Consider the following 22,041-nt stretch of genomic DNA (forward strand, 5'->3'; position numbering starts at 1 on the left):
GTGATTTCACTTTTATTACAGTTTTAACAAACCAAACTCTGTGGACAGGAAAAAGGGAAATACCTTTACATTTCTAAGTGTGAGGTGATTTCACTTTTGTTACAGTTTTAACAAACCAAACTCTGTGGACAGGAAAAAGGGAAATACCTTTACATTTCTAAGTGTGAGGTGATTTCACTTTTGTTACAGTTTTAACAAACCAAACTCTGTGGACAGGAAAAAGGGAAATACCTTTACATTTCTGCGTACATCATTGTATTGTACTGATTGAGAAATTGAAGACCAAGAAAGGTAAATACCACACAGGAGTGAGCGGATTTGTTCTGTTGCTGTTGACCAGATCGGACAAGACAACAGCCTTGGGGAGAGGGGAAGGGGCACACTCCCATTAAAAGCTGTCACACACACCAGGTAGCCTCTTAGTCCCACACCCTGTGACTGGCCAGCTATATTGCTAAGGGCTGGTCCTTTGGCAGGCCAATGATATAGAGTGACTGTCAGCCTGAATAAAACCTAGTTGCAGGAGGTGGGTGGGTTTAGTTCTCATGTACTGTGTGCACTTCCCTGAACAGGCAGGTTTCTGTTACCTGTTATTGTATGAGGAACTTAATTGAAGATATCCCAAGTAGATAATGCTCATGTTGGTTTGACTGTACAGGTGAGATGTTTTTTTTTCTTTTGTCTAATTTTGTTTTGTAATGTACATCATACTGAGATGTTGTGTTATACCTGTTGTATTTTACCTAATTGTTTTTTATTTACTGATTTATTCGTGTATTTTAAGGTCATCCATCATTTATGTACATCAGTGAAATCCTTATTCAGATGAGAACATTGAGTTTATGCAGTGAGTATAGATTTTCAACTACGCTGCAGATTTCACTTGAAATTTCATCTTTTCGTAGTGTCTCCAGTTTGTGGAGACACCTATGCAATTTTGCTTTCATGGCTCTGTCATCCACCTGTACCGCAGTGTGGCTTGTCAGAGCTGCGTACACAATGACCCTACATGTGCTTGTGGGTAAATTGGAGGTATAGTATCTGCCCCTACATCATATTGATGACGATGACGTTAAAATGACAACCTGTTTTACCATCTTGATGTTACCTGATGCTAATTAATCACCTTTACGACCGCAATCTGATGTAATCCATAATCACACTCTGATTATTCCTCATCACGTAACTCATGACATTTTGATACCTGTAGTACTTACACCTGCATGCTTATATGTAAGTGTTGTGTTATGAGTGTTGTGTTATGAGACTTACTTTTCGTCAACATTATGAGGGTATGATTGAGTTAATTCTCGAAAGGCCCAAGTATTGAGTTGAGCAAAATAGGCCCAAGTATTGAGTTGAGCAAAATACTTTGAACAAAAGAGCAGGAATCGCTGCTCTGGTAGCGTTTCTCTTACCAAGACATAAATCTTCTTCATCACTTTTGATCACAAATCTTCTCAAATTTAACATTTACAAGCTTTTAATCCTTTGCACACCTGTGGGTTAATGTGCTAGTATTTGGTGCATCTGTGAACACGCTAGTGGGTATCTCTAATACTGACTTCACCCTCACAGTTGAATTGTTAACATCTGAATGTTTCTGATTTAGAGACACAGATACTTGTCATTCCATACCTGTCCTCTAAGGAGAAATACCTTCCGCTGTTGCGTTGTCAGTTACCTTCTCTGCCAGATCTGACATGGATTTTAGAAACCACAAGAACATTATCAATGACTGTCATCGTGGTAGGCTAAGGTCTATACAGCTTGTGATGCCAGACTGATAACACAGAATAACTTACATTTATTGAACCGAGACATGATCATTAGCCGTTGGGTAGATCCAGGATCAATCCTGGGTAGGGTCACACCTAAGACCTTAAAAGAGTGTAACTTCCTCACTTGGCATTCAGCATGAAGCCTAAGGGAATAGTGCAATGACTGGTTGACCCGTATCAGTATAATGGCTCGGGCGGTGCAGCTTACTTGCCTTCGGTAAGGCGTCTTCAGTGAAGCAGCACTAGATAAAAGAGCGGTGGAAATCCGTCCTGCTGCAGGGAGGCACATAATGTGCACTCTAAGAACTCCTTCATTGTCATATGACTGAAAAATTGTTAATTGACCATTAGCTGTCCAGGGTGTTTAAAAAATGCAAATGAGTTCCGTCAACTGTCTCAGGCTGCAGTTCTTCTCCACTTCAGTTTTCCATCATTAGATCATGTATAGTTCCTGATTTCATTGACAGGCAGCACATGAAAGTTCTACAAGAAATCAACCGGCTAGATGCATATGCTATTCCATGTTAATTGATCAACAAAGTCATAATACCAGTGTACGTCTGATTGAAATACAAACTCTTATCAACTCCAACCAGGATTTCTGATAGTCTAGTGGTAGAATCACAGCTAGGCTATGGATTCAAAAGTCCTAGGTTCAAACTCCAACAGGGTCAGGGCTTATACACATGTTTTTGTAAATACTGGCCTGGCCTGTTAGAACAGTATCTATAGTCAAGCATGTTGGAGTAGAAATAAACATTTCTGTTTAGCAGCTAAACACCAGTGTAGCATCTTGTCTCGTCTCGATCATTAGGTCAGGCTCATCAAAATGTTCTTGCGTGAAGGGACAGTGCAATTCGCTTGTCAGCCATCTTGTTACAGTCAGTGACCTTGACCTTTATACTTTGGTGTCTTGTGTCAAGATCTGGAAAACCCCTGCCTGTGGAGATTAAGGTTGACTCTCTCTTCCTTTCAGTGAGATTAAAGGCTTTTCCCGAGTCTTTGATGGTAATCTGGGCCGCATTTAGCAAGGCAGAGGCTAGACGATACAAACTGTATCTCCTGTCGTTCACTGCGTAAGAATTCAGCACGCATGCATTTGTCAAGCGCTGCTGTGTTGACCAGACTCTCCTGAGAGCTGGGATTTTTCTTTGAAATTTGACCCATTGGAATCTGACCCTTGAGTGATCCCTACTGATCAAACAAAGGGGAATCTTGTTTTGATTCTCTCCCCTGTTTGTTTGTGTCGTCTCCTTTCCTTCTGTCTCTTCTGTGTTAGATCGCTCTTGTTGTTTTATCAAGGATTTGTGGTTCAATCTGAATCACATGATGAAAGAGGAAGGACAGTAGCCAGGCTGGCACATTTACCTCCCTTCATGAAAACAATGGCCAGGCTATTCTAGTTTACTCCCATGTACACAAACGCCTTGTACCTAAAAATTCAGTTCTCTGTCCCGTTGTGCTGTTCGTGTATTGTTTTGTATGAGGAGATGTTCAAGTTCATCTATGTGCATATTGATGAGTGATATTTATTCATGAGATTGAGACATCATCAGAAATAACTTTTATAGGGTGGATGACATGGATGAAGAGTTCGCGTATTAAAGTTTGCAGGCAATTGTTTGAAAATGCTGTGTATGTCAGTACTGAAGTTTTGCAGAGTTATCGACATGTAAGCAACCAAGGTTTGCAACTTTTTCGAATATCATTATATGCAATTGTTTGAAAATGCTTTTTATTTCAGTATTGTGTAGTACAGTTCTGAAGTTTTGCATAGTGACATGTAAGCCAGGTTTGCGACTTTTCCGTTGTCATTATGGGTGAAAATACTTGCCTGCTGCATCCCCCACAATACACCCTCAGTATATGGGCCTCTAGGTCTGCTTGAACAGCGTTGACAAGTATTGACATTTGTTGACATATTTGTTTAAACTTTTAGGGACCTTGTCAACATTACATAAACAGCGTCTTGGTGACCTTTTTGTTTTAAATCATCCATCTTTTTTTCCTGATACATGTGTGCTTCATTTATAAATTAAGTTGTAAATGATAAAATGATGATGAAACTTCTTCAAGAAGAAGATGCTGTGTGTAACTTCTAGTCGTTGTCATGCATATCTTTTGACATTTTGAAGTCAAAGTATAATTGTGTTGCCATGCCAACAAACAATCTTCTGTGCGCAAGTGGGATTATTTTTTTTGTTATTGTTGTTGTAAGGACAGTGGACAGTTTAAGACAGCTTTTATGCACTCATTACATCCATTTTACTTGCAAAGAATTTTCCACATGGGTCTTACTGTTATTTGATGTTAATACACAAGGTAAATGGATAATTTTGATCTACTGTGAAGTCAAGGGTTACACAAACATAGATTAAATTTCATGTCCGATCTTTTTAATGGATTATAGTTAATAAGGATTAAGAGACCTGTCCTTTATTGTGTACCTTTAGAGCATAACTTTACTTTATAGAGGCGAGTACGACAGAGCAAATATTTGTAAATATCCAGTACATACCACACACACACACACAAAATTTGAATTATTTGATGCCCTGTTCTGTAATTTGTAGTTTGAGGGCCAGGAATATAAAAAATTTAGATTTAATTTTTGATAACAAAATAATTCAATTATAAAATTATAAACATAAAATCTGCTTTTGTGACTGCACATTTCATAATTACAGGTATTGTATAAAACTGCAAGTGCCTGCTGACACTTTGATTAGCTTCCTTTTGCTTAGTTCAACAGCAGTTTGATTCAGAAGATCAGATCATAAGCTGCATAGTTGTAATGAATTTTGGAGATTTATAGACGGTCCCTTAATTTGACCTGTTGATATTTTAACTTGAACCCTGAGAGGGTCAGACTGTCTGACAAGGTATGACCCCATTTTAAAAATTCCATTTGTCCAGTGACCAGTTCGAATGGTCAGCTAGCCCCTGCACACTGGCCCTGAACTGGACATTCCCTGGATTGCCAGGGACTGACCTCTACCTGAGCTCTAACGAAGCGTGACACAGGTAAAAACTGACCCTCTTAGCAGATGGTCACTTGGCTAATGTGGCTCACAATTATCTGGCTCCTGTCTGGAGACTTCTTGACTGTCCAGTGTGTAGCCTGGAGCCACTGAATAAGGTGTGACTTTAGAGTGGTCCCTGGTCTACTGACTGGACTCTCGCGGGTGGGGCGGCGGGTACACGCATACTCTCTGGACAGTTAGTATAGTGTCATTAAGACGAGCAGGTATGGGAGTAACTGGATAGAAAGGAAACGCGTACCTATGTGTCACATCTATTGCTTGTAGGTTAGCATGTGCTCAGGTAAGATGAATAGAGTTCTAAGCCTTTTGTTATTTGTTTTCTTGTTATAAAATAGCTACATGAAGTTTGTACAGGTAGTTTCTTGAATGCGACGAACTGTCTCTAACAAAGGTGGTCATTGTCATTGCATGGTTGTTTATGGGTATTAAGTGCAGGTGAGGTATGGAGAGGACTATGGCTCCTCCACTACCTAATTCGCATGTGAAAAAAACAACTTTCACTGCAATTTATGCATATTTTTAACATGATTTTGTACACAAAACTACATTGGTTCTCGTTGGATTAGCAAATTTCAGGGCTTCACAAAAAGTATGACTTTATCAGATGTCTTGGAATAATGCCTTCAGAATACACCTAAATAAACACCTTGCAAACCTTATGAAAAAAAGAATTACAGTTTTGAGAAATAATACAGAATCATGTTGAGTACCGGCACATGCAGGGTTGATTCGATTACCTTGTTATAAGTTGTCTTGCTAAAATCATTAAGATGGATGTGTAAGAATAGGGCAACAGGGATAGTCTTTGTGTATAATACTGCCTGTGAGCGTTATCTCTAGTCTAACCTTTGTAACAAAGCGCTTTACAGTGAAGTGTCCTTACCTGTGGCTAAAATCATTAATTTTAGCTTGGATATATTTTATAGTTTACCCCTAAATCCTCAGACAAATACGACCGTTTATGTGCAACTTTTATTACAGTTTGTAAAAATAATTCATAACATTTTGATGACTAAAATGTATTGTTTTGGTCGGGGCACATGTTCACAAGTTCACTGAAATCGTTAAACAACCTGCCCAGATCAGACAACGTCTAAGAAGCCAAAATATGCCCCATATCAGTGGTCAGATTTGTTGAGGATTTAGGGTAATTCTTAAAGCAGTCATCTACATGTACATCTTCATTACATACATAAATTATTACAGGTGACAAGAATTTATGAGAAATGTACAGCTTTTAAGAACAGGCAGTTAATTTTATTTTTTGTGAGTTTTTACCTGTGTTTTATTCTTCTAGCTGTTTCATTGTGACTTTTAATACCTGTTTGATGGAATTTGAGCTACAAGCATATCTTTTTACAGCCTAACACTAATTAAGACAGACATGCCCCACTTGTTATATAACTAAATATTAGTGCAGGTATACTGGTGGACTTAAGATTCCACTCTGTGACCCTCATGCATTGAAAACAAGCTTCAGAGTCGTGTATAACTCTGGTATAGCCACTTAATCTGCACACATCTTTGTTTCTAGGTTGTTTGTCAAACTACAAAAAATTCTGAACTCCTCTTTCTGTGGTTTATTTAATTGCAAGTCAGTAAAAGTCTCTAGTTTTAGATTTTTAGACACTGAAATGTTAATTGAATCTTGCGGTTTTAGTGTTTGTGTCCGCCTTGTGTATGGATGTCAGAATTATTTGAACTGAGCAAATGATCTAACTAAATTGCAGGGCTCGTTCAGTCTTTTCAGATGACTTGTGGAAGTTTGCATTTTGCAGCGATTAATATCAGTTAGAAGAAGTATCTGTTTACATTTGCCTGTAAATATCATGATTTTTAGTGGTTTTCCTAATTAAAGTCAGTGGTGGGTGGCCCTGTGATGTATCAACATTAGGTGCATTGAATTTACATTTATGTTGATGTGTAAAAAGTGTTCTGATTGTATCATATCTCTTACATCTTAAACATTTTATAACCGATGACGGCATATGTCTGAAAAAATGAATAAATAAATAAATGAACAGAAAAGAAAAACTGAATCATTGTTTGAGGTAATAATAACATTATACATGTTGTTTCCCCCCCCCCCCCCCCCATACTCTAAGTAGAAGTAAGCGTCAGTCATTACAGAGTCATTTTGTGGCGGCCCCTAAGAAAGGGCACCTGTCACTGAGCCAGGGCTGTGAGGTTAAGAGGAGGAGAGACATGTTTGTGTACCTGTAAAAATGTTACCCGCTCACACCAGCCTCCCCGCTGCTAAAGCTTTATAGTTTACAAACTTTTCTCAACATGGATTTGTTTTAGCAAAGTCAAGCCCGTGGCGTAGACGGGAAGTGGGTCACATTTGTGTAGGTTCAAAATAAACTGGCTGACGATGGGCCATTGCCGGCCACAGACTTTGTCATCAGTCTCACCTTGACAGGTGCTTGACGCCAGCTTTCTGTTTAGGAGATTTCTGAGAACAAGCCTTGACAGAGATAAAACAACAGGGCCCTCTGAGCTCTATTTGAAAAATAAGCTGTCAATGTCCTATTGTATTATAATGGTAGTTTACAGTTGAGATACAGGGGTTTTGTGAGGACCAGTCGTATTATTGGCAGTCTAGGCCGAAGCTGACAAGTTTGAACAAGTCACTCCACTGTTTTTACCTGCCTTGATTGCGCTACCTGATAAGTTTTATCATGATGACGGGATGTTTTCTGCTAACTGTCACACACGCAGGATCTGTGTCCTTGAAAACGCAAGTCAGTTTGACGTTGCGCTCTGCCATGGATTTATACCTCTGTGTATTTCGCCCACAGGGGTTTTAACACGCTTGTTTTACCTCTGGACGTGAGCAAGGCCCCTTAGGGTCATGATCAGTACATATAGTCAGAGTGGGAATACTTCAAATCCATCCTCTTTTGACATTTAATGGACTATTTACCTTGATGGCAGTTGTTGCCACTAAGCCACTATTTCAGTTTTTCTGTTAACAGAGGCTGCAGAAAGTCATGGTGTAACTATCTGCTGGATGTGAGTGGTTTTTAGTTATTCTCCTCCAGTAGTTTTGTTTCCGTGGATGTCTTTAGTTCTCTTCTGGACATAGCTCTCTCCTGGAAGCAAAACGTTTTTTTTTTCCCTTGATGTGAATAGTGCATTCCTTGATGAGAATAGTGCTTTCCTCGATGTGAATAGTGCATTCCTTGATGAGAATAGTGCTTTCCTCGATGTGAATAGTGCATTCCTTGATGTGAATAGTGCTTTCCTCGATGTGAATAGTGCTTTCCTCGATGTGAATAGTGCATTCCTTGATGTGAATAGTGCTTACCTCGATGTGAATAGTGCATTCCTTGATGTGAATAGTGCTTTCCGCGATGTGAATAGTGCTTTCCGCGATGTGAATAGTATTTGTACAGGTCTGAAGATGATTTAGACAGCAACTAAGAATTTTGGAGAGCAAGGTTTGATAAATCAAAACCTTCGCAGACTTTTAAGTATACTGAAAGAAAAGGTAAGACTATTATGTTCTGCTCTATTGTTCCAAAATGTGCCTTAATTTTTATATTTTAACTCAAATGACACTAGTTATGTTTTACACATGTATAAAGCAATTGTGTTCTCATCTATACATTTACATACTTCCCTTAAAAGGAGTCGCTTCAAATTGCAGTTATTTCACCCATTGTGTGACAGTCAGAGCAGGCACGTCCTTAAACTTCGTGTTGGCGTTAGTTTTCCGACACCATACACTTGCCGCATATAGTACAAACTTTTCCCCAGTGAACTGTACAGTCAATGTGATTTCATCACACTTTAGATATGCTATAAATGTCACGCATCTGACAGCACCTGACCTAGTTCAGTGACCTACTTTTGGATATGGCGCTATTAATAGAAACCTAGTAGGGAATGTGTGAAATAAATAGCAGCATGTATACAATCATGTATCTGTATGTAGGAAGCTCTATGTAGCTGTGTTTGCGCTGAGTGGGCTATTTACATTGATACAGATGTGTTATTTAGGCCCTTGAAACATGAATTTACTGTGTATATCCAGTGTTCTATACACAGTCCTGTTATGTCCTTTTTGGCTACATGATAAAGTCAGATGTATACCATGGACAAAAGTTCAGAAGGAATAGATCTGATTAAAAACGTATATAAACCTATATAACCTATTTGAACTGAGGTTTATAAAGTGCAGAGTTTGGCCTGCTCTCTGAAGATTAAACATTTATTGTCACACACATGTATTTTATACTTATATAAAAAAAATACTTAAACCAGAGAGCTAAGGAACTCAGTTTTTTCTGTTTTAGTCAAATTATTTTATTTTTGTATTTTTATATTTGTAGAGGTTGGATAGATGAAATACTGTTGATGCTTATTTTTTTAAATCATAAGCCCTATGTGCTTAAATAGGGTATGTCCCTATCCTGTGTATGGTCACATCTGTGGAGCACTAGTGCATTTCTGTTGTGGGTTTCTGCTGGCGTACGCCATTGTCGCATACCATCATCATTTTGGCGGTAGGTTATATACAACATCCAACCTATCTTTGATACGAACGTCAGACAGAAAGCTGTGTGAACTCGCCAGACTCCTGAAATGCTGATTCGGCTTCTGTGTGTGTGTCGACAGGATAATATGTGGAGTCCAACATATAGCTTAATGCTGTAATTGTCTATCTCCTTGTGTGTTACTACATGGCTGTAACTGAGGTCTTAGGTGGCTTTGAAGAAGCCAATCCTCTGTTTACCCTGCATGTTCTCCATCCAAGCACCTGCTGGCTGTCACGTACACCACAATCTACCTCACTCAGGATATTGACAGGAGAGTGACACTTATACAACTGCAAGGGGAGAGCATCCATGTGGCTGTTGTTATTCAGACTATTGTTAAGTGTATTTATGTTGTTCTAAATATATACTTTATTGGTTTAAAGATCTAAAGATTTTATAAACTTTCTTGTCCATACAAGGCCTTTATTATCTGCCAATCTATGAAGAAGTAAGCATAGGGTCATGTAGGTAATACAGTGATCTGAGATAACAGCTAATCTGATCTACCCCCCCCCCCCCACACACACACACACACACACATCCCCCAGCACAAACATCTCATCATTGCAAGCATTCATTCAAAGTGAATCTCCCCGCCCCCAAACACAAACATCTCTCCCTATCGTAGGCATTCATTTAAAGGTAATCCCCCACTCTGTCGCCTCAAATCCTTTTGTGTTGATATTTACCGACATAAAATATGTGTGTACAGTTTGTAATATATACATGTGTGTACATACAACAGAGGCATAATAGGGGAGCTTTGACAGATAACATGTTGTCCTACCACTAGTTCTAAACCTCAGGTCAACAACCAACCCACCACTCCACCACCACCACCACTTCCCCATCTTTGCAGCCCTTGTGGGTAGGTATTATGATAACAGCAGTCTAAGGTGCTGACCATCAGTCCTGAGCCTTAGAACAATATCCCTCTTTCAAACCTCTGACACACACAGCTACTCACATCCCTGCTGACAATCTGACCACAGCCTGAACACCTGCCTTAAAACTCATTAATTGAAAAGCTTACCTGTGTGTGTCCTGTGGTTTGGTAACGAACTGGAGTCTGTTATTATAACACCTGTGTTCCAGACTATATGACCATATAAAGTTAGGGGCCAATTCCACAAAGACATTTAATATGGCTAAAGTCAAAATTTGAAACATCGCAATGCTTAGTGTTTTGGTTTTAGGTATTGAAATTTTCACACCTTTGTCTTAAGGTAACATATTGATGTGCTCATCAAAATTGTAATGTACATTACCTGAGAATAAGCTGTAAAATCATATTTCAAATTTTGACTTAGGTTAAAACTGGCTTTGTCAAATGTTGTGTGGGTTCATTGTGTGATGGGGACTGTCAGCTGTGGTTACAAACTGAGGATTGATTCTCCACAGTAAAAAAAAAAAATAAAATGTTTACAGGTAGACCCTTTAGCAAGGCAAGGCGAATGACACGTTTTTAATTTTCTGCTGTGACAGTTGCAGGCGTAGAAGATGTCAGGTACACCTTTGTACGTCATCGGTGATGATGCTACACCTGTATCCTAATTCCCCCTAATAATAAGTTGCATAACTTATTTTATTCCCTTAAACTCATAATCTTCATTATTGACATTCTTTTCTTGTCATTAGTTCCTTCTAGTTTTCAGTCAGAACATGTGTGTGCGTGAAGCAGCCCAAGACGTGAGGTTAACCCAGGGGTTGGCCTAATGCATATAGTCCAGTGGAACTGTCATCAGAAGATCAACCCAATCAACAATCATAATACATTCATATGAGATGGTTTTTAACATGTTTGCAATGTTGTGATGTTATAGATATGTGTATCCTATACCCAGGTTTAGCCACAGGGGCGTCTCAGTGTCTTTAAGGTACCCTAATCTGACAAAATGAGAGAGATAGGAAAATAGGAGAAAATTGGAAATGAAACGGCCTGATTTCAAATCCTGGCTAAATTTAAAATCCTGTAAGCCATTAACATACATGCACATTCAGATTGTACATACATGGATGTACAGGTGTGTACGAGAGGTAGTTGCCTTATACAGAAGCACTAAAACAACTCAGGTAAGCCTGAAGTTAAGGATAAGGATGTTTAGTGCTCGTATTTACTCAGCAAAGTGTATGCAGAATATTATCAAGCAAAATTATAAAAGTGCACTTATGTAAAAACTGTTATATTGATATTATGCTATGTAACAATAAGGAACAGGATATTGGGCTAGTGGGGGTACATAGCCTGTCCTGTGCGTCACATCAGGATCTGTCACAGCAGTCGGGACTCTTGTGTCACCGGCTACGTCTGCAGTAATCTTCTCCTACCACAGCATGATGCTGGCTGAATACTGTTACATTCTGTGGTAAGACTGACTTGTGGACATTTGTACACCTGTCTTGCGCTGTGTACAGCAGTTTTATGAGAGTAGCAGTTACACCGAGGGCAGGAGAATAAACTACATGTACAATTAAGGAGATTTTCTAATTAAGAGTGAGTTCATCAGAATTTTGTGACAAACGTGAGTAAAATGTATGTCTTTTAAGTTTTGACTTGGGTTAGGGTTGAATGTTGAAGTATACACTTCAGTGTTGTTTGTGTTTTGTTACAGTCAGGGTGTGATGGACGTGTGGAAAGAAATAGATCTGATTGGATAAACACTGGAAGTATGATGTGTCACTGTAGTTATGCTCTGAATAACTTACAGATATACTTCCGTGATGTACATGTACATAGATATTTGGACTGAAATGCTGACACGAGTCAGATTTACTTTTTTAGTCAACTTCATCACTTTATGTGTAATTTGATTATGGAAATTTGTCAGTCTGACTGCCAGTATGTATCTTCCTATTTCTGTCAAATTGTACATACACGCCAATCAGATTTTAAAATTCTGATAAGTCAGTCTACATGTATCAACCAGTTATAGATTTATTTAACCCAGAATTGGTAGGATTTTAATCTTAACTTTTAGTCAGTCTTGCGTGAATTCCCAAGACTGTATGCACACAACTCTTGAGTATGACATTTATTTATTGATTTATTTATTGATTGATGGATTATTGATTGGTGTATTTATTCATGTATTTATTCCACAATTGGTTTCCTGTGTTAAATCTTGCAGCCTTGGTCCAACTTGAATAAATGTACCAAACCTAGAGTTAAGCTTAAGCAAGGCATAGGCTGGACTTGCCTATCTCTCACATCAGCCAATCAGAAACGATTCTGTATCCCTTTAAGTGAGATTGAATGAGCGGGACTATATATATATGTGGCCCAGTATACAACTGTTGAGTATGACTTTTACCCTAGTTAGAGACAGAGGCTGCCAGCGTGCAGGCCCTCGTGCACGAAAGCCGGTTTTGTAAGGCACTTGAAACAGTCAAGATGCAGTCAGTTCATCCTCAGCAGAAAACGTGTAATAGGCAATTAATATTAGCGTGAGCATATGCACTTTTTCCAAAAATTTTTGTAACTTTGATTAACTATACTAGCCTAACACTTTGAATTGATAACAAAAGTTGGCTTTCTTTTCCAAGGAAATGAAATACGGCAGTGTTATATGTTTCAATGAGTGGAAGCACTGCCTGGATTTTTCGTGAAACTGAATCTTTTTGTTTTTCAAGTTCTGTTTCATATTAATTTTAAATCATATTTCATTTCAATTTGAAATTATAAATTTCTTCTAGGAAAGTACAAGTAGATGACGTAATACTGAAGTGTCATGATGTTGATTTCATGAGGATTTCATTATTGATTTGATTGGTATTTAAACCCTTAAGATTTTTATAACTCGAGTGAACAAATGCCTGTGGGCCAGGTAAATTGCAAGCTTTACTACTTTAAGCCCACAACCAAACCAGCAAGAGCTCGGTTTTAGCTTAATTGCGACCTCATTAGCTCAAGTTGGATAGGCACTGCTGAGGACAGCACTGTATACCACTCAGTCAGCTGAACCAGTTGACTTATATCATGGCATGAAACATCTGGCCTCATTCAGGGACCTATAGGACTGGATAACAAGTGTATCACATTCATTCAGACTTCACAAGTAAAATGATTAGGATATGAGGAATATTTCCTGCAGCAGGTAAACCTGAAACAGCTCACCTGTACATGTACATAGGTATAGATAAATATCTATAGACGTAGTGCTATTGATGTAGGGAAAGGTTAATGAACTTAAATGTTACCTGATGATTTGAATGTCGAGTGACAGATTATAAGGGGTTGACTACAGTACATATGTCAATCACCTACTCCATAATTACATTTCACCTTGCCACTAGACCTGTAATTAGTTACTGAAAGGTCTTAGAAAGTTATGTTTCAATAACATTAAATCAAGTAATAAACTTTCGCGTGATTTTTCACCAACTCAGTATCTAGCAGGCTGGATTTAGTTGGTGAAAAATTCATTGAAAGTACAGGTGATTTTAGCAGGGTGATTTAGTTGGTGAAAAATGAAAGTACAGATGATTTTAGCAGGGTTATTTAGTTGGTGAAAAATTCATTGAAAGTACAGATGATTTTAGCAGGGTGATTTAGTTGGTGAAAAATTCATTGAAAGTACAGATGATTTTAGCAGGGTGATTTAGTTGGTGAAAAATTCATTGAAAGTACAGATGATTTTAGCAGGGTGATTTAGTTGGTGAAAAATTCATTGAAAGTACAGATGATTTTAGCAGGGTGATTTAGTTGGTGAAAAATTCATTGAAAGTACAGATGATTTTAGCAGGGTGATTTAGTTGGTGAAAAATGAAAGTACAGATGATTTTAGCAGGGTGATTTAGTTGGTGAAAAATTCACTGAAAGTATAGGTGATTTATCACACTTCAAACAGTGGTTTTATCCTTTGTTTTAAATCTGAATGAAACCTACATCTGATTATTGTAGGAATATGCTACGTTTGAGGCGTGTCAATTGTATAGGCTGTCTTCATCTCAATGTGTTATTAGTGAGGCTTCAGACAGGTAGGCTCAGGTCTTCTGCTCGTTAAGCCCTTATATGGTAGTGTCTGCTCATCGCTCGTAGGATACATCATTCAAACACCTGCGACTCCACAGCAATATTTGTCACTGTTCCAGAGTATTGTTGTTCTTAACAGACGCATGCATTAATCTGGAGGACACATTGTTTTATTTTTAAAGCACCACAGGGATGATTGATTTGATGTGACGACAATGCCAATTAAAGAGAGAGAGAAAAAAAGGACTAATTAGTTTTAATGTGATTCAGACAGATTGAGTCTGAGTAGAATGGCCTAAGGGAATACATACATTCGTAATCGTATATGTATCCTTTAATATTTCATTCACAATATTTCCTATTTCATCGAAAAATGAAAAAGTAGAATGTAAGGCTTATTTTCTGTGAGGTGTGAAATGTGATTTATCAGGTTCACAATTAAAGAATTAACTTCTTAGAATTTTGAATTTTGAATTTCTTCAATTATTCTTAATTTTTTTTTTATGAATATTCTGGAACTAGAAAGCCTGTAGTTCATACAGTATCATGACATTGATAAGCGATTATTAAGCTAAGGGTGTAAATAATATTTACCATAATTTTCCATAATCTTCCATAATTTTCACCTGAGAGTTACCTGTAATGTGTTTTACCTGTAATGAATTATATTTATGATGTTTTACCTAAAACTTCATCTGTGACTAAGGTACCCATTTTGCTTGATTCTGACAGATCTGTGGAAAAATGTTTTGAGGTTTACATGTTTTTAGAAGGTGGAATGATGTCTTCAAGAGAAAATGTAAGTTTCAGCATTAAAAGCGGTATTTTAGGACAGGTTTTCCTCTGAAAATGTAATTGTTTGGGCGATTGCTTAGGTCAAAGAGTGTAGTGTGTTGTTTACATGGGAGGATATACCTGTAGTGGTACTGCTATACCAAACCTGTAAACAGGACACACCTTATGAGATTTTCACCTGAGAGTTCCTACCTGCCTCTGGAATGAAACTCATTAAGCGAGCTTCTACCAAAAGCACCTGTAGTAGTACTTACGATAGGGCTGCTGTAGTAAAGCCTGAGGTCAGGACAAGTGTGTGGGCAACCAGCCAGCCAGTGTGTCTACAAGGATGAGATCACATGACCCAGTTATCTGACAGGCAGTTGGGATTTCCTGCCCTAGTTAATGGGTCTATCTGATACCTAGTGGGCTTGTCCCACGCACAGCATCAATCAGCCCCACTTATTTCCTTGCTTCCTCACTGGCCAATTGGCCATTTTAAAATTATCTGGCTCTGTGTGTGAAAGCTTCATGACCTGCTTAGCTGATCATTCAGGCTGTATATTCAGTAAATATACTCTAAGTCCTCAATCACCTGTACAGTCAGGGACTCCTTGTACCAGGTGTATTAGAGCAGACTTTACTATACTTACCTCAGCTTGGATACCAGGTACCTTAACCATTTGACGGTAGCTCTGGAAATTGTGTATGTATTGATTACTACTTTTCTTTCTTTATGTCCATATATCAAAGATTGAATCAGTTCCCATTTCATTAATGTTTTTATTAATTGTTGAGGATATTGATAAATACTGAACATCTTGCTGCTGATGATTTATTTGTTACTGTATTTATTTGATGGTATTTACATTCAGGTATACAAAAGTAAGCCGGTGTGAAAAGTGTCATGAAGGTGATTTTCAAATTGCCTGTTGTTTGTATAGTAAGCTGACACATTTGTTGTCAACCATATAGCTGTTTCTTTCCCTATCCCCAACTCCCCCACCCCCACCCCCACCAACGAACACTTACAGACTTTCTTATCCTGTGACTGATACGTTTACTTATACTGTGAATCCAGAAAAAAAAACTGTGTACAGAGAGTATATCAGCACCTGGTTATATGTGCCTGTATCAGCACCTGAGTATATATACATGTATCAACAAGTAAGTACATGTATATGTGTTTGTATTAACACCTGAGTATATTTGTATTTATCAACAAGTGAGTACATGTGTATGTGCCTGTATTAGCTCCCAAGTACATGTGCCTGTGTCAGCACCTGAGTATATATACATGTATCAACAAGTGAGTACATGTAAATGTGTCTGTATTATCACCTGAATATATATACCTTTATCAATACTTCAGTATATATACCTGTATCAACACCTGCTGTATATGTACCTGTATCAACACCTGTTGTATATATACCTGTATCAATACCTGAGTATGTATACCTGTATCAACCCGGTTTCCACCCACCATAATGCTCGCCGCCATTGTATAAGTGAAATATTCTTGGGTACGGTGTAAAACACCAATCAAATAAATAAATAAATACCTGTATCAATACCAGAGTATATACACCTTTACATGCAGCCTTAGTTCTGTTGAAATGATTCATTGCCCTTAGCCGTTGTCCTCAGTTGCTTAATTTCTTCCATTGACTGTGTACATGTATTGGTTAGTAATTTACACGTATGTCATGTTATTGCTTTAGGGAGATGTCTTAATTGTGTTATTTTCCCAAGTTAATCACTGTACAGAGGAAAATGACCTGAAGAAGATACATCAACAGAATTTCTAAATACTTTTCCTTGTAACATGGTTGTTAATATTTTTGTACTACTGTAAAGCTTTATCAAAGTGTACTGCATGACTGCACTACTACTCCATGATAGTGTGGTTAACCTCCTCTCCCCCCCCCCCCCCCCCCCCCCAGCACTATAAACCCTCTCCCCCAGAGCATTCCTGACTTTCTGTGACTGATGTGTGTGGCTTTTAGCTACTGTTCAGACAAGCTGTGGAAATCTGCTTGCAGTATCCCATGTCCCAACCCCTTCAGGCTACAGTCCTGACACTGAGCGGAGGTTATATATATTTCATACAGCAATGACACAGACCATGTGACCTGAGTTAGAACAAAGAGGGCTAGCTGCTCCAGAGGAACTTGAAACTGGGCAGGGCCTTGCATCTGTCTGCTCCCTCCCACTCCCCTCTCCCTCATATACCCCCTCCCCTTCCTCCCTCACCCTTGGTTCCCAGTCTCCACACATGCTTTTATTTTTATGTACTCACTCCTTCAGCTGAGCTCTAGGCAATGCTGGCTTTTCTTTGTTTAGGTAGGTTCTTTCTCCTTGCCTTTGTGTGGATTTTAGTTATTCCAAACATTGTCTTAGCTCCCCTGGGACATCAAAAGGGCAGGGGTGGTGTAGGAAAGGGCTGGGTACTTAGACAAGAGATCAGGAAGTGGCTGCATGATAGGGGGTTGTAGTAGAATATTGACTTGGGAGACCTGGGGTTATGAAAGTGGTAATGTAATTTAAGACAGGAGGTATGTGTGTGTGGGGGGGTGGGGGGTATAATCAGTGTGGCAGATTAGGGCTGGAATGACATGGGGGTGGGGTGTTAGGTGGATGTAGTCAGGGTATTCAGATCATAGAAATCAGCTCTGATTCTGAAGAATCAGTGACATGCTTTATTATGATGTCAGGATTCACAGTATGATTTTGTTTTGTACATTGTGACAAGGACGTTGTGTTGATGAACACAAAGTTACTTTATTTCACCTAGTTTTGGTACGTAAAAATGCATCTTCATAAGCATATATAAGACCTTAAAATGATACTTTGACAGTAACACTTAAATTTCTCTGAAAAGAGATTATGAAGCTTCACAAAAAAAAAAAACTCTGTGTGGTCCAATCAGGTATATAAATCAACCCCAATCGGACCGAATGTGTCGCGTGAAGAAGGATAAATGATGGGTGAAATACTGGCCAAGTTTTATATAGATTCCATGGATAAGTGAGGTTGTTATCCAAATAATTATACCATGTTTTGTGTTAACAAACTGTAATGTTTCTTTTGTTAAAATATCCATTTGGTCAATAATATTTATTAGTAGTTATTCTTTGCTAGATAAAATAATATTTACAAAAACTCTTTTTCAACGCATGTGTATAATAAGCCAGTGGTATAGTTGCTGTTATACTGCAATGCACAAACTTAATTCATGACCAAAATTTTGAGTGCACCAGAAGAACAATTACTGGATTTTCTTAGCTTTTTTAATGAAGACAACTTGCATTATTGGTATAATTCGCACTGCTCTAACATTTAATGCGTCAAGAGTTTGTCAGCACTAGTGATAGTGAACTGCACACATCATTAGCGGCCGAGGTGGTTAAGGTGCCAGCATGGTATAATCACCCAGGAGCCTCTCACCAATGCAAGTCCAGCTCTTGCTGGCTTCATATCCGGCTGTAAGTGGGAAGGTCTGGGAGCAACCTACTGATGGTTGTGGGTTTCTTCTTGGGTTCTGCCCCATTTCCTCCCACCAAAATGTTGGCTGCTGTCGTACAAGTGAAATATTCTTGAGTGCCCTGTAAAAACACCAATCAAATAAATAAATAAATAATGGAACAAAACAGAGCAGGGGTCATGCAACAGGGTCATCCTTGTTTACCAGGTAAACATTTGCACCTGATTCATTAAGGGCCAGAGTAAACGACTGCTTGTCTTTGGTCCACAGACAAGCTGTTGACAGACTTCTGACAGGCTCTGACAGGCTTTTGTTTAAAATGCTCCATATTTTTCTCGTATTTTGTGTGGGTCTATTGTACTGGCAGGTCTGTGAGAACTACCCAGTGCCAGCCTTCAAACCTATATGTACATATTTTTCCGTTTTTGTTTTGCTTCTTTTCTAACGTTTATTTTTTTTTGCCTGATTTTTTGACAATCAGGTACTTTAGTTTTAACAAGATGCATTTTTCCAAGTAAACATTTCTTTGTTCCTGCAATTTACTCTCTGTTCTTCTCTCTGTTACGCTCCAGTCAGTTACATACAATGATTCCTTCAGTTGCACCCCTGATCCATCAGTTACACACTCTGCCTCTGTCAGTTACACCTGTAAGGTGCTTTATTTCATTCTCATATTCAGTTACCCGCAATATCCTGGCCAGTTACAACCTGTGCTACTTTGAAGGACAAGTACAGCTCTGTTTTCTGTCAGTTACACTTATGCTTCTGTCAGTTAAACTCCTGTGAACTATGTTTCATTTCACACTTTCACATAATCAGGGATGTGGTATAGTTAGTTGATAAAGTCAGGTACATGTATTAACTCCTGTATAACTACTTACACCTACCTACTTTTGTCTTAAATTAAGCTTTTGAATCATACAAACCCCAAGTCTTCAACCTTTTGGCCTATAAAAGAGCAACTTTGAGTGCAATTTATGCACAGATTTTGGAGACAAAAAACATTGGTTGGATTTTCCAACATTTTGTGATTTACAAAAAGTATATATTTATGAGTCTAAACACAATAATGCCATTATTTAATGCATTCAGTATTCAGTAAGAATAAACACCTTGCAAACGTGCGAACAAGTTGAGGAATTTCAGTAAAGAAAAATCGGAGGATTATATATTATCAGGTTAAGACAGGCCAGGGTTAAGTTGATCTTCTTGGTTACAAAACCTACAGACAATGAACTTAAACCATTTATGATAGAATTAGACCTTATACGCAGCTGCCCTTGTCAATTTACTTAAGTTTCGTAATCCATAGAATAAACACTACAGTCGGTTTCGTCTCTCTGTGAATCGAGTTACATCTCCAGGTGAATCCTTAAAAGCTTTGTGACCGTTTTGTTCTTGTGTTCGTTACTGTAGGGTAGATCACATATGAGGCTTTTGTTATGAGAATGGAGGGTAATCGGTCGGCAAGACTTTCCCGTTTCTTTCGTCCATGGGACCAGTAGTCATCCTTGAGGGGAAAACCAGGGATATTAATTTCTGTCTGACTGTCTGACCTGCTTTGGTTTCAATAAAATAAAGGCAAAAAAAATATATATTTTGCCGACAAGTTTATTCAGTATCAAGCTTGAATCAGGGCATCTTTTTTGCATATTTAGTGAGTGATAGGAATTCTGTTAATTTGGTAGTTAGATATTTGCTTATTTCTCTCTTTTGTCCAGCAAGTCATTCTATGCACTGCTACACATAATCGTTTATATTTCAGTCCTGATATTTTGCTTGACCCAACTGACTGCCTGATGGCCATGTTGGAGGAATACTGCTATGAGTTTAACATTCCTCCAATATGGCAGAGACAAGGTATTCGTATAATATGATGGTGCACACAGGGTACATGTCACACCTACAATTTCACTTGTAAGACTGTATCAGTACCCAAGAGCATCTCAAAATCGAGTATGTGCTTCTACTTTTTTCTCATGTGCTGTTTGTATTTTTTGCAGAGCCATCAAGTCTTTCCAGCAAGTTTTGTATGTGGACCCAGGTTTTGCGCAGGCTATAGAAGTGCACGTGAGACTGGGGTTGATGTTCAAAGTCATCGCTAAGTACGACGCTAGCCATAAGGTGAGGGAAGGAAGAACATATCATGGCACCATTTTGAAACCGTCATAATTTCGACACAGCACCATAATTTTGATTTTTGTTCTTTTAAGCTGCAGTGTTTTTGACAGCTCCATGAATTGATGAGCTGTTGATGAATTCATGAGATGAATATACTGTATCCCTGCGTCGGTTTCTCTAGTGCCCAGTTTCGTGTATCCCAGACATTTCATTCATTGTAAGTGAAGTCTTTAAAGGGATACAGAATCCATTTTGATTTGCTAGTGTGTGAGAAATAGGCAAGTCCAGGCTTTGCCTATCCTAAGCTGAATTTTAGGTTTGGTACATTTATCCAAGCATGACCTAGGCTGAAGGATTTAACCCAGGAACCCCTATCTTAACTGTCAGCCAATCATAACTGGCTTTATATGCCTTTCAGGTCACACAAATTCAAATGTTTGTTTTATGAGAAGAATGGATTTTTTTTTTCAATGTCTGAGGAAGGTATTAAAAGAAAAACCCTGAAAAATCATCTAATTTGTGGCAGATGAGGAGTTTTCCAGCAATTGTGCATAAAACACGAGATAAAATTGGTGTTCCCTAAGGAGAAAGATAATACCGTAAATGACTTAAAGTTTCACCCTGGGACTCGGAAAGTGTATCCCATGATTCATTGCATTGATTGTGGTTCTTGCTGACTGGGTGCCACGGGATCCCTTTTAATTTTATCGTTATTTTGTGAAAAATATGAATTTGAGAGAAAACTCTACCCAGTACTTTTACGCATTTCAAGTGTCATGTCGAATATCCATTTTTAAACTGCAGGGCTCTCTCTATTCAAAGCTGTAGCAGAATTTAGCACGACATGAATCCATACTTGCAAACTACGCCTACCAGCAGATGAGATGAAGATGTCAAATCGCGATGAAAGCGACACCTACGCACATGCGTTTGCACTGCTGCATCTGAACATTTCTTGTTTTTTCTGGCGTAATTTGAAAGACTGTCAACTTCTGGCCATATTTCGTAAACATGGATACTTACTTACTTATATATTAATAATTTACTTAATATTTAATCAAGTTTCCTCAGATGAAATTTTAGTCACAGAGATTGGTTTTACCTACATGTAGATACAAGCCACTTACAATCACAAGACTCAAAATTCCAAGTTCCTACTCATCGATCATGTGATTTTTGCTGACGAAAGGGAAAACAAAAATCTTATCTGACGTTGGCGACATGTGATTCATGTCTGGGCAAAACTGCATTCAGGAAATCATAAAACATTTTTTTTATAAAGCCAGTGAATGTGTTGTGCGAACTCCTAATGTGATAA

The 22,041-nt window shown here is 38.4% G+C and overlaps 1 protein-coding gene across 1 annotated transcript in view; it reads left to right on the top strand.

The window, feature by feature from the left end:
* The window catches only part of LOC135479738 (histone demethylase UTY-like), a 90,227-nt gene that overhangs the window by 42,437 nt on the left and 25,749 nt on the right, over positions 1-22,041 (top strand). Inside the window, 1 exon segment of the mRNA XM_064759641.1 lies at positions 20,606-20,726. Coding sequence (XP_064615711.1) covers positions 20,606-20,726 — 121 coding nt within the window.

This window comes from Liolophura sinensis, chromosome 12 (assembly GCF_032854445.1).
Source record: "Liolophura sinensis isolate JHLJ2023 chromosome 12, CUHK_Ljap_v2, whole genome shotgun sequence".
In the NCBI taxonomy this organism is placed as follows: domain Eukaryota; kingdom Metazoa; phylum Mollusca; class Polyplacophora; order Chitonida; family Chitonidae; genus Liolophura; species Liolophura sinensis.